Below are 17,791 nucleotides of genomic sequence, written 5' to 3'. Positions count from 1 at the left end.
GAAAAAAACAATAAAAGTAAACACAGCTCAATATGTCCCACATCAAATGCTTAGATACTAAAATGTTTACAAGCTTAAAAAAAACAGGGTGGTTAAGCAGGGACCAGATCAACAAATACACCAATTCCTGTGATTTTACCATCCAATTTTTCAATAAATCTTAAATATTCTTCCCTGTATCAAAGATAAAATCTACTGCACACAAATGCACTTATCTCTCCTTTAAGGATCAACCCAGCATAATGTCTGGAATTGATTAACATTCGAGAGGGTTTTTCTTTGAATGGCTTCTTTCTGACACTGCACCTAACTTTGTGGTTCAGATTGTTCTGGCAAAGTTTTGCAGATTTAATATTTTAAAGGCATATTTTTTTCAGCACCTTGTGTAGATTTTAAAAATAAGCATTTGAGAACATTGTGCAATATTGAAGATGCGCTTTAATTCTCCAGGGGTCCAGGGAGGCAGTATCAGGTTAAGCTATGAAGTTATTGCTGACATTTACATTTGAGTTTGCGGTGTGCGTATGTAGCAGTGGTAAATCATAATTTAACTTGGGGGAGGATAAGAATTCAATTTCGAGTCACTGAACTTCTTCTGTGGTTAGATAAATCATTAAGAAAATATAATTCTTCTATTTAATCCATTAATTTTACACATTTTTAAAAGCCTCCCAGATTAATTTTGCTGCATTATGTACGTTAAATTATTTTTTTTAAGCCTCATGGATTAATCTTACTCATTACGAAATTTTAATTTTTTTAAAAGCCTTCTAGATTAATCTCCTGTGTTACACAGAGATTGTTTAGATGAAACATCTCTCTCGCAGACACACAAGCGCACGGTATTTTGATAAAGCATTGCAACAAACAATTAAAGGCAGCTTAATCTGTGAGCTGAATTTAATTGCTTGCTTGGTCTCTCTCTCTCTCTCTTGCTCTCTCACTTATGAACACGTGTTTGATGTAGCCTTTACCCATGCCTGCTTCTTAAAGGCAAATATCAGCCGCCCATTGACAGTGAGAAATTTATGGAAACATCGCTTCCTGTAAACCATGCAGTTGGTGATCTTACAACCATGGAGCACCGCAGTCTCTGTACAGGTAGGACACACATTCTGTTACAAACCAGATTTTTTTTGGCAGATGAGTGATTCTAATTTTTATTCCCATTCTTTTGTTTTGAAGAAAATCTTTGTATTCAAGGGGCAAATGAGAAAAAGGATTGTGATAACTGTGGGTCAGTCTGATCTGGTATTAGGAACCAACAGGTGATATTTCTGACTTGTAGGTTTTTCATGTCTGCTTCTGTATCAGCAGAGGGATCTGCAGCAGGGAGCTGATGCACGCACTTTATCTCCCTGTATCTCTGTGCAGTTGTTGTGAATGCATGTTTGCCTGAACTAGGTGATTCCTTGCCCAAACCCATCTAAATCTCTCCCAGGACACTGGGGGAGCAACTACGTGGCTGGGGAAAGGAAGTGTGACTGGGAAAGGAAATACCTCTTCTGCAAGTTTCTCCCCTTCCTGGGCATTACAAAGCCAGTGAGGTGACTTATCGCTGTGTGGGCATTGTGGACGCCAATGGGCGCACAGCAAGATCCCAGAAAGAGCCGGGTGGTTGAAAACCTCAGGTAGGACCCAGGAAGACCTTGCTGTGCAACTCTTGTGTCCACTCACAAGGGCACAACCGCCCTTGTCTAGTGCCTCAAGAGAAAGAGGACACCTTCAACAGCGCAGGCTCCCTGGTCGCTGCCCCTCGGATTGCGTGACGCTCCCTCAGCGCTGCCTATTCTATAATATGGAGCTGCCTCAGTGCTGTCACTCCCACAGTGCGGCTCTCCCTCATCACCACCCCTCCCACAATGAGAAAATTAATTTTATTTATTATGTGCGTTTAATGTTTTTAAAGCTTATCAGGTTAATCCCCTGCTGTGTGCACTCGCTCTCTCTCTCTGTCTCTCACACACACACACACACACACACACACACACACACACACACTCCTCAAATAGCTTTGACATTCTGTTGCAACTTGGTTCAATAGAGAATAAAACTGAGATTTACTCTCCCTGCCAACAATATCTCTTTGCCTGTACATGTTGATAACGTCACGTCCCTCTGCCTGTAGTTAACGTCCCTCTGCCTGTAGGTAACATCTCCCTGCCTGTAGATAACGTCACGTCCCTCTGCCTGTCGACAACGTAACACTCCTCTGCCTGTAGATAATGTCACGTCCCTCTGCCTGTAGATAACGTAACACCCCTCTGCCTGTAGATAACGTAACACCCCTCTGCCTGCAGATAGTCTGGTGGGTTTAACCCAACATCATTCACCCCCAAGCAAATCTTGCGTTTTATTAAGGTATCTGACACCTCTACTCCCTGACCCCCAACTCTGCAGCCTCTGTGTCATCCCTTCTGACCCAAGAGCTCACAGTCACAGTATAACTTCAGTCTGTGTCACAGCGGGCAGTGTGAAATTACACCAACTGCTGGAAGAGCCTCTGAGCTGCTGAAGGAGGAGGCTCACAGGGACCAAGGCCAGTAGCAGGAGACCATTGGGCCCCTCAGGCCTCTCCCACCGTTCAGTTCCATTGTGGCTGACCAGTATCTCAGCTCCATCTACTCATCTAGGTTGTGCAATCATACCAGAGAGATATCTACCCTTTCACTTCTGACAACTTCAGTACTCCCACAGATTGAGATAAAAACGGCAGTGAGATAACAGCAAGATTGTTTCTCCCGCCAATGGTACTTGCGGAAGACTTTTTATTTTGCCTAAAACCTGTAATAGTTGGTGAACGGAAGAATTGCTGGTTTGTTTTTTCCTACGCTCAATGAGGTGACATTATGTGAGTCAGTGTCATGGGTTCAAGCCCCACCTCAGAATCAGAATCAGGTTTATTATCACTGACTTGTATGATGTGAAATGTGTTGTTTTGCAGCAGCAGTACAGTGCAAAGACATAAAATTACTATAAATTACAAAATAAATAAATAGTGCAAGAAAAAAAGAGGAAGAATGAGGTAGTGTTCACGGACCATTCAGAAATCTGATGGCCCCAGACATAAGGGCAAAAAAAATTCCATCTGACTGCAAGTAAGTGAAGCTCAGAGGGGTCTAGGTGTTCCAATGTGTGAATCACAAGAAGTTAGCAGGCAGGTCCAGTGAGTAGTTAAGAAGGAAAATGGCATGTAGGGAGAAACAAAGGACTGCAGATGCTGGAATCTAGATGAAAGACACTATGATGCTGGAGGAACTCAGCAGGCCAGGCAGCATCCGTGGAGAAAAGCAGGTGGTCAACATTTCGGGTCAGGACCCTTCTTCAGGACTGAAGATAGGAAAAGGGGAAGCCCAATATATAGGAGGGAAAAGCAGAGCAGTGATAGGTGGACAACAGAGGGGAGGCGGGGTGGGCACGAGTTGATAGGTAGGTGCAGGGGGGAGGAGGGGAGAGCAGATCCACTGGGGGATGGGTCAAAGGTATGGAGGAGTAGAAAAAAGAGAGAGAGGCTGGGAAAGGGAAGAAAAGAAGAGGCAGGTTGCGTGTGGAGGGGGTGGGGGTTACTTAAAGTGGGAGAAATCAACATTCACGCCGTCAGGCTGCAAGGTTCCAAGACGGAAAATGAGGTGCTGTTCCTCCAGATTGCGCTTGGAATTCTCCTGGCAGAGGAGGAGGCTGAGGACTGACGTATTTGTGATAGTGTGGGAGGAGGAGTTGAAGTGACCAGCAACGGGAAGATGCAGGTCACCGGTACGGAGCGCAGGTGTTCTGCTAAAGGGTCACCTAGCCTGCATCTGGTCTCGCCAATATAGAGGAGGGAGGTTTTATTACAGGTGTACTGGGTGTTGTTGAGGCCACATCTGGAGGACTGTGCACATTCTTGATCCTGAAAAAAGATATAGTGGCATTGGAGGCAGATTCACCAGGCTATTTCCTGGGATGAGAAGGTTGTCCTATCAAAAGGGGCTAGACACTTTGAGTTTGTACTCTCTGGAGAATCAGAATCAGATTTATTATCACTGACTTGTATGATGTGAAATGTGTTGTTTTGAGGCAGCAGTGAAGTGCAAAGACATAAAATCACTGTAAATTACAAAACTAAATAAATAGTGCAAAAAAAAAGGAATAATGTGGTGGTGTTCATGGACCGTTCAGATATCTGATGACGGAGGGGAAGAAGCTGTTCTTGAATCATTGAGTGTGGGGTGGCCTTATTCGAACATATAAGATCCTAAGGGAGCTTGAAGGGGAGATGTTTCCACCAGTGGGAGAGTCATGAACAGAGGGGACAGAGCTACAAAATGAGGGGCTGGTCATTTAAAACTGAGCTGCTTAGAAACAACTTTGAGCGCTCCAGATGAAGGGTCTCGACTGTCCATTCCCCTCCATAGATGCTGCCTGACCCACTGAGTTCCTCTAGCACTTTGTGTTGCTCCAGGTTGCAGCATCTGCAGTCTCCTTCTCTCAGAGGTGGTGAATTTCTGGAACTCTCAACCCCTGAGAGCTGTGGAGGCTGGATCATTGGATAGATTTAAGGTGAAGATAGATAAATATTTGAAAGATCGGGGAATTAAAATCCATGGGGATCCGGCACAGAAGAATTGAGGCCAGCAAAGATGGTTGTATTGAATGGTGGGGCAGGCTTGAGGGACCTGGTGGCCTACTCCTGCTCTTATTTTCTTGTGTGTTCCCGGTGCAGTACTGAGGGAGGGGTGGTGAGGAGGGAGCGCTGCCCTGCAGGAGGGGCAGTAAGGAGGGAGCACTGTGCTGCAGGACGGACGGTGAGGAGGGAACGCCGTGCTGCAGTAGGGGCGGTGAGGGAGAACCGCGCTGCGGGAGGGGCGGTGAGGAGGGAGCGCCGTGCTGCAGGAGGGGCGGCGAGGAGGGAGTGCTGCGCTGCAGGAGGGGCGGCGAGGAGGGAGTGCTGCGCTGCAAGAGGGGCAGTGAGGAGGGAGCCTCACACTGAGTGAGGGGCAGCAATGAGGGAGTGCAGCAGTGTTGGAAGTCTGGTTTTTTTTTAGACAAGGTCTGAAGCCCAGGCCCCGTCTGCTCTCCCAAATGATTTAAAGTGAGGGGGAAGAAGTCTAGAAGGGATTTTTTCACACACAGTTTGGCTGGAGTCTGAAACACATAGCCAAAGGAGCTGTTGGAAGCAGAGGCTCTCCCAGCACGTAAGCAGCATGTAGGCAGATATTTAAACAGCCAACAGACCAAATGCAGGCAAAGGGGATTAGTATAGATAGGTACATGAGTCAATATGGATGTAGGGGCTGAAGGGCTCATTCCTGTGCTATATGACTCTGTGAGAAGAGCAAAAGAACAGTAGGGAGGAGTTCTCCCCCGTGTCCAGCACCCAACATTTACCCCTCAGCCAACGGATAATTTGGCCTGATACCATCTTCCTGTCTATGGGAGCTCTCTACGTGCAAGTTGGCTGCCCTGCCCTCTCCTCCTCCTCCTCCTCCTCCTTCCCCAGACCAGCCAAGGGTACGGAAGCCGTGCAAGGCAGTTCAGAAACTGCTGCTGATGGTTACTGCTGAATGAGCAGAAACTTTCTTTGCACGGCGCCTGTGTTTCCGGGTGGGTCGGGGTGCTGAAGCCGCATCGTCAGCGATCATCGCCCCGTTACCTGCCCTCCCACCCCCCCGCAGCTCGCTGACGTGACTCTGGAAACCACCAGGTCCTTTTCCTGTCCGCAGCCTGCACACCACCACGAGAGTAATCTCCCAAGCGGTTGCAGAGAGAGAGAGAGAGAGACCACTCGGTCCGTCTCGTCCCTGCTGGTCTAGAGAGAGTGGCCCTGTCTAATCCCATCCTCCAGCACTGGGTCTGTGCCCCTTCAAGAACACACCCCAAGTCCTGTTTAAATGAGGGGAGCATTTCTGCCTCTCTCACTCTTTCAGGCAGCGAGTTCCAGACCCCAATCACCCTCTGGTGGTTTAAAAAAAACGATCCCTCATCTCTTCAGTCCCTCCACTAATTACAAACCTCCGATCCTTCTGCTAAGGGAAGTGGGTCCTTCATATTCATTCTATCAAAGCCCCTCTTCATTCTAGACACCGCTGTTCCAAAGCAAACAGCCCCAGCCCATCCAGTCTTTCCTTGGTCACAGTCGTGGAGTTGCACAGCACAGAAGCAGGCCCTTTGACCCACCATATCCCTGCCAACCTTTGTTGCCCATTTGCCCACATTAGTGCCTTGGCTATTTGTCCGTCTAAATGCCTCAAACGTAGTATCTGATTCCACCATCGCGTCTGGCAGGGAGTTCCAGAAATCAATCACTCTCGTGGTCTAACCTTTTCCAGTCGCCGGTAACATCTCAGCAACTCTCCCTCTGCCCACCCCTCCCTTCCATAGAGTCGCAGCTTTCCTGTACCGTGATCTGACGCTGCAGTGCTCAAAGTGTGGTCTAGCTCGTACGTGGCCCCAGCGCCTCTACTCGCGCTGTGTGCCTCAGCGAAGCAAGGAAAGCAACCCACTGGCCTTCCTAAGCGAGAGACAGAAAATGCTGGGAACATTCGGTAGGTCAGGCTGCATCTGTGGGAAGGTATAAAAGAGTCGACATTTCAGGTCAGAACCAGGAACTCTGTCAGGTCTGACGAAGAGTGTTCGACCTGAAACGTTAACTCTGTTTCTCTTCCCACAGATGTGGTCTGACCTGCTGATTATTTCCAACATCTGCAGTTGCAGATCAACATCTGCAGATTTCCAACAGGCAGATTCATTAGGGCCTGTTAGATAGATGCATGAATGATAAAGAAATGGGGAGCAATGTGGGAGGGAAGGGTTAGATAGATCTTAGAGCAGGATAAAATGTCAGCACAACATTGTGGGCCGAAGGGCCTATACTGTGCTGTAGTGTTCTGTGCAGTTCTTTGGCCCTTTATAACTGCATCATCGACCTAACCTCCCACCTTGTGAGGATCAGTGGACGGATGTGCCCTCTGTTCCTCCCCACTTCTCCGTTTTCCCCCATTTATTGTACCTTCCCTTCCACCGATGAACCTCCCCAGCGCATTACCTCCCACTTCTCTGGACTAAGTTCCATTTGCCATTTTCACACTGTCTGTCTCTTACCCCTTCTCACTGTCTACCGCAGAGTAAAGACTGAGGGCCTGGGATTCCTGTAGGATCTTCTAAGTCCAGTTGGGAGGCAGACAGGAGCCTTGGTTTAATACCTGAGGCCGCTTGGACAGCAAGCCACACCTGGGGCCATGATTAGGCCCCAAAAAGGCTGAGGTGTGGGGATGGAGTCGTGTCTGTGGGAATGGACGTCGTGTCTGTGGGGATGGGAGTCGTGTCTGTGGGGATGGGAGTGAATCGTGTCTGTGGGAATAGGCGTCGTGTCTCTGGGAATGGGCATCGTGTCTGTGGGAATGGAAGTCGTGTCTGTGGGGATTAAGTTGTGGCTGTGGGGATGGGATTGGAGTCGTGTCTGCAGGGATGGGAGTGAGTCGTGTCTGTGGGGATTGGAGCTGTGTGTGGGAATGGGATTGGCGCCGTGTCTGCGGGGATGGAGTTGTGTCTGTGGGGATGGGAGTCATGCTTAGCCCCAGAATATAAAACTCCCTCCTCACAATGTGGACTTTAGTGAACCAGGCATGTTTTTAATGATGATATGACACAATTCTCATGAGTTTTACTCAGACAAGCATCACAATTTCACTCAGGTGGGCTGTGAGCTCTACTCTCTGTATTACTTGTTGACTAATATAATCTCTCCATGATCTATTACTCGCTGTAGTCATTGCCTTGCGTTGCATCACCCTATGATTCTCTGTATACCAGGCCCAATATTGTAAGAGCAATCAAAATGGCATTGTGTTTTGTTTCGTGGCTGTACAAGCGAGACGTTAGGAAGCTTCACACGCCCACCTTAGCCCTTCACTGAAACTCAAATACACATCATGCAAAGGCAAGTCAGTCGGCACTGCCAGCCGTGGTTAGCTCTCTGGCCTGTGAGTCAGAAGGTTGTGGGTTCAAATCCCACTGCAGAGACTTGAGCACAACAATCCAGGCCTACGCTCCCACTGCAGTGCTGAGCAAGCGACGACAACAGGGCATCCGGGCGGCCGGGGGCTGGGGGGGGGTAGTAGTAGGAGGTGGACTGCGGTGTTCGAGGAAGAGCTGGATGAGTATCTAAAAAGGAAAGAATTTGCAGGGCTGTAGGGGGACATTGGGGCGAGTTGGATCAAGCTGGTGGTGACCCAATGTGCAAATAGCTGCCTCCTGCGCTGAAATCAGACTGCTGGAGGGATTCAGCGGGTCAGGCAGCATCCGTGGAAGGAAATAGACATTTGACGTTTCGGGTCAAGGCCCTTCACCTCTCTGCGCTGTACTGCCTCCTGGCTCTGTGTCACAGTTCCCCTGCCAAGGGCAAGTCTTACCACCTACGCTTGACATTATCAGGGCTGTTCCTCAGCTGCTGGAGGAGGACACCATTGCCCAGAAACTCAGCTGAACCAGCCGCACAAATGCTGTGGCTACAAGAATAGGTCAGACGGTGGGTATGCTGTGACTCACTTCCTGACGCTCAAAGACCTCTTCCCCCCCATCTGCAAGGCACGGGTCAAGAGTGAAATGGAATGCTCTCCCCTGGGTGAGTGTGGCTCCAACAACCCAACAACCCTCAGGGAGCTGGACACCATCCAGGTCAGAGCAGCCCACTCGATTGACACCCCCCCCCCCACCCCCCCCCCCACCAAGCACTCCCTCCCTCCACCACAGTGACTGCAGTGCGCACCGTCTACAAATCGCACCGCGGTTACTTGCCCGGGCTACGCCGACAGCACCTCCCAAACCTGCCCCCTTCTCCCCACCAAGGCCAGTGGGTGCAGGGGAGCACCACCGCCTTATAGGTTCCCCTCCACGCTGTGCACCATCTCAACTTGGAAATAGAACCATAGAACACTGCAGCACAGAAAACAGGCCATTCAGCCCTTCTAGTCTGTGCCTAAACTCTATTCCGCTAGTTCCATTGACCTGCACCCAGTCCATAACCCTCCAGACCTCTCCTGTCCATGTATCTATCCAATTTATCCTTAAAACTTAAGAGTGCGCCCACATTTACCACGTCAGATGGCAGCCCGTTCCACACTCCCACCACTATCTGTGGAGAAGTTCCCCCTAATGTTCCCCCAAACCTTTCCCCTTTCACCCTAAAGCCATGTTTTCTTGTACTTATCTCTCCTAATCTAGGTGGAAGGAGCCTACTCGCATTTACTTTGTCTATATCCCTCATAATTTTGTAAACCTCTATCAAATCTCCCCTCATTCTTCATCGCTTCAGGGAATAAAGTCCTAACCTGTTTAATCTTTCCCTGTAACTCAACTCCTCAAGACCCAGCAACATTCTAGTAAATCTTGTAGCTGGGTCTAAATCCCAAAAGTCCCTCCACAATAGCACTGTGGGAGCACCTTAGAAGATTGAACAGTACATCACAGGAACAGGCCCTCTGGCCCACCATGTTATGCCAAGCTAACTAAGATAATGACGCCTTATTACACTAAGCCCTTCTGCCCGCACATGGTCCATATCCCTCCATTCTCTGCATATTCATGTGCCTTTCTAAGAGCTTCTTAAACGCCTCTATCCTGTCTGCCTCCACCACCACCCCTGGCAGTGCGTTCCAGGCACCCACCACTGATCTGCTTTGAACTACCCCGCCTCCCCCCCCCCCCACCCTAAATGCATGCTCTCGAGTATTAGACACAGACTGCAGTGGTTCAAGAAGGTGGCTCACCCCCACTGTCTCGAGGGGTAATTAGGGACAGGCAATAAACACTGGCCTTGTCTTCAATGCCCCAAGACCAATAATTAAGTTGAAGGAAGCACCTAAAGCCATCCACCGTACCCTTCGTAAGGTCTAAAACATGCTTTCTGTGGCCTGAACCGCGTTCCATCCATGGCAGAGACCCCTGATCTATGAGTTGCAGAGGGCTTTGTACTTGATGAATGTATTTCTGAAGCAGGATGTAGGAACCTCTTAGGAGCAGCACAAGAAAATAGGAACAGGAATAGGCCGTTCAGCTTTTCAAGCCTGCCCCACCATTCAGTCCCCCAGGGAAGGGGAACTAAAAACTAGAGGGCACAGGTGAGAGGTGAAAGATCTAAAACGGACCTGAGGGGCAACTTCTTCATGCAGAGGGTGGCGCATATATGGAACGAGCTGCCAGAGAAAGCAGTTGAGGCAGGTACATAGAAACATAGAAAACCTACAGCACAATTCAGGCCCTTCGGCCCACAAAGTTGTGCCGAACATGTCCCTACCTTAAGGAATTACTTGGCTTACCCATAGCCCTCTATTTTTCTAAGCTCCATATACCTATCCAAAAGTCTCTTACAATATCGTATCCGCCGCCACCACAGTTGCCGGCAGCCCATTCCACGCACTCACCACCCTCTGAGTAAAAATATTACCCCGACATCTCCTCTGTACCTACTCCCTAGCACCTTAAACCTGTGTTCTCTTGTGGTAACCATTTCAGCCCTGGGAAGAAGCCTCTGATTATCCACACGATGCCTCTCATCATCTTATACACCTCTATCAGGTCCCCCTCTCATCCTCCGCCGCTCCAAGGAGAAAAGTCCAAGTTCACTCAACCTGTTTTCATAAGGCACGCTCCCCAATCCAGGCAGCATCCTTGTAAATCTCTTCTGCACCCTTTCTATGGCTTCCACATCCTTCCTGTAGTGAGGTGACCAGAAGTGAGCACAGTACTCCAAGTGGGGTCTGTACAGTTGCAACATTTAAAGGACAGTTAAACAAGTACATGAATGGGAGGGATTTAGAGGGATATGGGCCAAACGCAGGCAAATGTGACTAGCATGGGACTAGCACCATGGTCTGCATGGACAAGTTGGTCTGAAGGGCCTGTTTCCATGCTGCATACATGCTGATCTATGCTGGCCTCAACTCCTGTGCCATTTCTACACACCCCTCTACCAATCAAATATTTATACACCTCCACTTCAAATACTTCCTCCGCCTGCAGTGTCAGAGGATTCCAGAGATACCCCACACTCTGCCAGAAGAAGTTTCTGCGCACCTCAGTTTTAAATGACCAGCCCTTATCTGGTAGCTATGTCCCCTCGTTCGAGATTCTCCCACCAGTGGAAACATCTCAACATCCACCCTGTCAAGCCCCCTTATTATCTTGGAGACACGAGAGACTGCTGATGCTGGAATCTGGGGCAACAGACAATCTGCTGGAGGAACTCGGTGGGTCGAGCAGCATTTGTAGGGGAGGGAAGGGACTGTTGACATTTCAGGTTGAAACCCTGCACCAGGATGCAGGACCTACTGGAGTTTGGAAGAATGGGAAGTGATCTTATTAAAACATAGAAGGGGGCTTGACAGGGTGGGTGTTGAGAAGATGTTTCCACTGCTGAGGGAATCCAGAACCGGGGGAATGGCTTCAAAAGGAGGGTTCACCCATCCGAGCAAGTGTGCAGTATTGCGCTTTGGGAGATCAAATGTAAAGGGAAGGTACACAGTTAACGGCAGGACCCATCGACAGTGTTGATGTACAAAGGGACTTCAGGGTCCAAGTCCATAGCTCCCTGAAAGTGCCGCACAAGTTGATAGGGTGGTAAGGAAGGCATATGGCGTGCTTGACTTTATTAGTCAAGACATTGAGTTTGAAAGTCTGGAAGTTATGTTGCGGCTTTATAATGCTCTGGTTAGACCGCATCTGGATTCTGGTCGCCCCCATTACAGGAAGGATGTGGAGGCTTTGGAGAGGGTGTAGAAGAGGTTCACAAGGATGCTGCCTGGATTAGAGGACATTGGCTATAAGGAGAGGTTGAACAAACTTGTGTTGTTTTCTCTGGAGCGGCGGAGGCTGAGGGGAGACCTGATAGAAGTTTATAAACCTATGGAGGCATAGATAGGGTAGACAGTCGGTATCTTTTTCCCAGGGTCAAAATGTATAATACTAGAAGGCATGTATTTAAGGTGAGAGTTGGCAAGTTTTTTACATAGATAGTGGTAGATGCCTGGAATGCGCTGGCAGGGGTGATGGTGGAGGCAGATATGATAGTGGTGTTTAAGAGGCTGTTATATAGACACATGAATATTCAGAGAAATGAAGGATACGGACCATGTGCAGGCAAAAGGGATTGGGTGTCACTGGCTTAATTAGTTTGGCACAACATTGAGGGTCAAATGGCCTGTTCCTGTGCTATAGAACATAGAACACTAAGGTACAGTACAGGCCCTTTGGCCCACGATGTTGTGCCGACACTTTATCCTGCTCTAATATCTATCTAACCCTTCCCTCCCACATAGCTCTCCATTTCTCTATCATTCATGTGTCTATCTAAGAGTCTCTTAAATGTCCCTAATTTTTCTGCCCCCACAACCTCTCCAGGCAGTGTGTTCCACGCACCCACCACTCTGTGTAATAAAAAACTTACCTCTGACATCCCCCTTATATCTTCCTCCAATCACTTTAAAATTATGCCCCCTCGTGTTAGCCATTTTTGCCCTGGGGAAAAGTCTCTGATTGTCCACTCAATCTATTGCCTCATATCATCTTGTGCACCTCTATCAAGTCACCTCTCATCCTCTTTCTCTCCAAAGAGAAAAGCCCGAGCTCACTCAACCTATCCTCATAAGCTATGCTCTCCAATCCAGGCAGCATCCTGGTAAATCTCCTCTGCACCTTCTCTAAAGCTTCCACATCCTTCCTGTAATGAGGCGACCAGAACTGAACACAATACTCCAAGTGTGTTCTATATCCTATTTAATGGAGAGTAGTTTCTTCTCTGAGGGTGATGAATCTTTGTAATACTGTACCCTCGAGAGAGAGGTGGGGCATGGAGTCATTGCAAGGTTGAGCTAGACAGATTTTTGGAGTAAGGGTAGTAGGAGGACCAGTCAAGAAAGTAGAGCTGAGGCCAAAATCAGAGTAGCCACGATCCTATTGAGCTCCTACTAAGTTCTAAGTCTGTCTAAGTTCTAAACAGCACTGTAGCTACGTAGTGTGTGCAAACTTCCACCTTCAATTGAAGCAGCCTACCCTCCTTTCTTCAAGACCTTTACTTAATTTCCACCTCTGCAGACACCCTCCCTGGGTACCACTTTGTGTGGGTGTTCACTTGACGCAGAGTGAGTCAGTGTGCATTTCAGTGTGCAAGTGCTGGGAACTGAGAGCCTTGTAGATTTTTTTAAAAATTCCACTCTGGCACCCAGAACCACATCTCAACATTAAACCCTAACCCCCCCCCCCCCCCCCCCAACCCCAACCACCACTCCCACCGACTGATTGGGGGAGGGAAGGAGGACGGCATTTGGACCTTCCAGGTCTACTGCATATCCAGTGGGCAGGATCCGGTCTCCTGTCACAACCTTAGTGCCCATAAATGGACCCATCCTTAGTCCTGTGGACACTGAAGATCTGGAGCTCACTGGGGAGAGCTCCAAAGATTTAAAACTCCCAAGAGAAGAAGTTCCTTCTCGTTCAGAGTCCTTGCCCTTTTAGAGTTATACAGGCCCATTGGCCCACCATGTCCATGCTGACCATCAACTACCCATCTAGAAAGTCAAACATAGAACAGTCCAGCACAGGAACGGGCCCTTCGGCCCACGATGCCTGTGCCGAACACAATGCCAAATTAAATCTCTTCTGCCTGCACATGATCCATATCCCTCCATTCCCTGCACATTCATGTGTCTATCTAAAAGCCTCTTAAACGCCTCTATCGTATCTGCTTCCACCACCACCCCTGGCAGCCCGTTCCAAGCACCCACCACTCTGTGTATGTAAAAAAAACTTAACATAGAACATAACAGCACAATATAGGCCCTTCGGCCCACGATGTTGTGCCAACATTTTATCCTGCTCTAAGATCTATCTAACCCTTCCCTCCCACATAGCCCCCCATTTCTCTATCATTCAAGTGTCTACCTAAGAGTCTCTTAAACGTCCCTAATGTATCTGCCACAACCTATGCTGGCAGTGCGTTCCACGCACCCACCACTCTCTGTGTAAAGAACTTACCCCTGACATTCCCCTTATACCTTCCTCCAATCACCTTAAAAGTATGTCCCCTCGTGTTAGCCATTTTCGCCCTGGGAAAAAGTCTCTGACTGTCCACTCGATCTATGCCTCTTATCATCTTGTACACCTCTATCAAGTCATCTCTCATCCTCCTTCTCTCCAAAGAGAAAAGCCCTAGCTCGCTCAACCTGTCCTCCAATCCAGGCAACATCCTGGTAAATCTCCTCTGCACCCTCTCAAAAGCTTCCACATCCTTCCTATAATGAGGTGTCCAGAACTGGACACAATACTCCAAGTGTGGTCTAACCAGAGTTCTGTAGAGCTGCAACGTCACCTCACGGCTCTTGAACTCAATACCCTGACTAATGAAGGCCAACACACCATACACCACCTTAAAAACCCTGTCAACCTGTGTGGCAACCTTGAGGGATCTATGGACGTGGACCCCAAGATCCCTCTGTTCCTCCACACTGCTATGAGTCCTGTCATTAACCTTGTATTCTGCCTTCAAATTCGATCTCCCAAAGTGTATCACTTCACACCTATCCGGGTTAAACTCCATCTGCTACTTCTCAGCCCAGGTCTGCATTCTATCAATGTACTGTTGTAACTGACAGCAACTTTCTACACTATCCACACACCACCAACTTCTGTATCATCAGCAAACTTACTAACCTTACTAACTTGCCCCGCACATCTCCTTTAAACTTACCCCCTCTCACTTTAAATGCATGTCCTCTAGTATTTGATATTTCTACCTTGGGAAGAAGATTCTGACTATGCCTCTCGTAACTTTATAAACTAACAGGTCTCCCCTCAGCCTCTGATGAGAAGACAACCCGAGTTTGTCCTGATGAAGGTCCTCGACCTGAACTGTTGACCGTCCATTTCCCTCCTCAGATGCTGCCCTACCTGCTTAGTTCCTCCGGCACCTTGTGTGTTGCTCCAGATTTCCAGCATCTGCAGTCTCTCTTGTGTCTCCTAGTTTGTCCAACATCTCCTGATGACGCATACCCTCTGATCCAGGCAGCATCCTGGTGAACCTCTTCTGCACCCTAATCCCATTTCCCAGCACTTTGTCCATAGTCTTCTATGCCTCCAAGTGCTCATCTGAATTGTTGTGGAAGTCCCTCCCTCCACCACATCCTCAGGCAGCATGTTCCAGGTCCCAACCACCCTCTGGGACAAAGCAATTTTTCCTTGCCCCCTTCTCTTACCCCTCCCCCTGCCCTCACGACCTGCTCCCCTTCTCCCTCTGGTTCCCCACCTCCTTCCCTTTATTCCATTCCTATCAGATTCCTCCTCCTTCAGCCCTTTGCCTCTTCCACCTGTTACCTCCCAGCTTTACACATCACTCCCTTTCACCCCACACCCACCGACTTCCCCCCTCCCAACTGGACTCGTGTTGTGCCAAAGTTAAGCAGGATTGTTCGCAGATCCGATAGAAATAAGCCTTGCCCACACAGTGCTGCACACAACGCACTTTATTGCCAAGTTACAACAAGTGGTACTTATCTCAGAAGCGTGCCTGAGCCCGTTAAACTGCAGCGCCCCGTTCCAATCAGTCCACAGCGTCAGTCGCGACCTAACCTGTGGTGAGCCCAAATCCAAGAGACCTCACCACCGGTGTGCTCACTCCTTTATACACTGGTCACTTCTCTCCACCCCCTACCTGGGTCCATCCCTTGTCCAGGTTGACCCATCTTGTGACCATTGCCTCGGGCACTGCAGTGTCACATCTGCAGAGAGAATACCTCGGTCACCTAGCATCCAGGTCACCCTCCCCCCGTATGCGCACGCACACATTTGATCCCAGCAACTGTTCCATGCGCTCTCTGGCCGACATTTCAGGATTCTTACTACGACATGTACAAGATGATAAGAGGCATAGATCGAGTGGACAGTCAGAGACTCTTCCCCAGGGCGACAGTGGCTAACACAAGGGGACATAATTTTAAGGTGATTAGAGGAAGGTATAAGGAGGATGTCAGGGGTAAGTTCTTTACACAGAGAGTGGTGGGTGCATGGAACACACTGCCGGCAGAGATTGTGGGGGCAGATACATTAGGGATATTTAAGAGACTCTTAGATAGACATATGAATGATAGGGAAATGGGGGGGGGCTATGTGGGAGGGAAGGGTTAGATAGATCTTAGAGCAGGATAAAATGTCGGCACAACATTGTAGGCCAAAGGGCCTGTACTGTGCTGTAATTTTCCATGTTCTATAACTCACTTGCATGCATTTAAGGTGAGAGGGAGGTAGGTTCAGAAAAGACGTGAGGGGTAAGCTTTTTACTCAGAGAATGGTGGATGCCTGGAATGCGTTGCCTGATAGGGCGGCGGAGGCAAACTCATTGGGGGCTTTTAAGAGGGGCTTGGATGGGCACATGAATGAGAGGAGAATGGAGGGATATGGGCATTCTGCAGGCAGGAGGGATTAGCTATGTCAGCACATAGCTAGGGGCCTGTACTGTGCTATCACCTGCCAGCCTGTTCTCCTCCCCCCTCCCCCTACCTTTTATTCCGGCTTCTGCCCTCTTTATTTCCAGTCCTGATAAGGGTCTCGAACCCAAACGTCGACTGTGTATTTCCCTCCATGGATGCTGCCTGACCCGCTGAGTTCCTCCCGCATTTTGTGTGTGTTGCTTCCTCACATCCTCTCTCGCCCTAAAACTATGTCATCTAGTTTTTGACTCCTCTGTTATGGGGGGATAGTTTCCTTTTATCTACTGACGTCATAATTTTGTACATCTCTGTCCAGTCCTTCCTTGGTTTCCTCCGCAGCCTCTTCAGTCTCCCCTCACAGCTGAAACGCTCCGACCCAGGCAACATCCCGGTGAACCTCCTCTCCAGGGTGGTCACATCCATCCTTGGCTTGACCAGAACTTGCACCTGGTACTCCAACAGTGGCCTAATGATAGGATTCCCGGGATTTAGACCCAGTGGAGAAACATCTGATAGGTTCCCAAGAGGGGATGGTCGGGGGTGGGACCTGCGGGTGGTGGCGTTCCCCTGCGTCCGCTGGCCTTGGTGGGGGAAGTGGTGGGTTTGAGATGTGCTGTCAGAGTAGCCTGGGCGAGTAACCGCGGTGCATTTTGCTCCCCCAGATTGACCTACAAACCACAGCATAGAACAGTACAACACAATACAAGCCCTTCGGCCCACAATGTTGTGCTGACCTTTAAACCCCGCCTAAGACTATCTAACCCCTTCCTCCCACGTATCCCTCTATTTTAAATTCCTCCATATGCTTATCTAGCAACCTCTTGAATTTGACCAATGTACCTGCCTCCACCACCGCCCCAGGCAGTGCATTCCATGCCCCAACCACTCTCTGGGTAAGATGATGAAGGCCAGCATCCCACACACTGCCTTCTCCACCTTCTTTACCCGTGCTGGTTCCAGTCTCTCTTCCTTGGTGCTCCACTTCGAGGTGTGCCCGCTCTCAGGGAGTTTTCCTCCTCTCTTCGGGAGTTCTGTGAGACACTCCCTCACTGCTCCCCCTCTGTGATCTCTGCTGCTCTGCGACCACGTACTCACCCAGACTCGCCATGGTCTACTGCCCCCCCCATCAGATTCCTCCTCCTCCAGCCCTTTGTCACTTCCACCTACTAGCTTCTCACATTCCCCTTTAGCCCCCCCCCCCCCCACCTGGACTCACCTATCACCTGCCAGCTCGTGCTCCTCCCCATTCCCCCACCCCTTCTATTCTGGCTCCTGCCCTCTTCCTTTCCAGTCTCGACCCGAAACATCGACTGTTCATTCCCCTCCATGGGTGCTGC

The 17,791-nt window shown here is 49.2% G+C and overlaps 1 protein-coding gene across 1 annotated transcript in view; it reads left to right on the top strand.

Annotated features, from left to right (window-relative positions):
* Positions 1–995: 995 nt before the first annotated feature.
* LOC127587465 (nuclear receptor ROR-alpha A-like) overlaps positions 996–17,791 on the top strand; it is a 70,216-nt gene continuing 53,420 nt past the window's right edge. Inside the window, exon 1 of the mRNA XM_052045802.1 lies at positions 996–1,101. Coding sequence (XP_051901762.1) covers positions 1,029–1,101 — 73 coding nt within the window. The 5' untranslated portion in view covers positions 996–1,028. The remainder of the gene's footprint in view (positions 1,102–17,791) is intronic.

The sequence above is a fragment of the Pristis pectinata genome, chromosome 40 (assembly GCF_009764475.1).
Source record: "Pristis pectinata isolate sPriPec2 chromosome 40, sPriPec2.1.pri, whole genome shotgun sequence".
Classification (NCBI taxonomy): domain Eukaryota; kingdom Metazoa; phylum Chordata; class Chondrichthyes; order Rhinopristiformes; family Pristidae; genus Pristis; species Pristis pectinata.
Note: the sequence above shows the minus strand (reverse complement) of the source record. Positions and strands in the feature narration are given on the sequence as shown.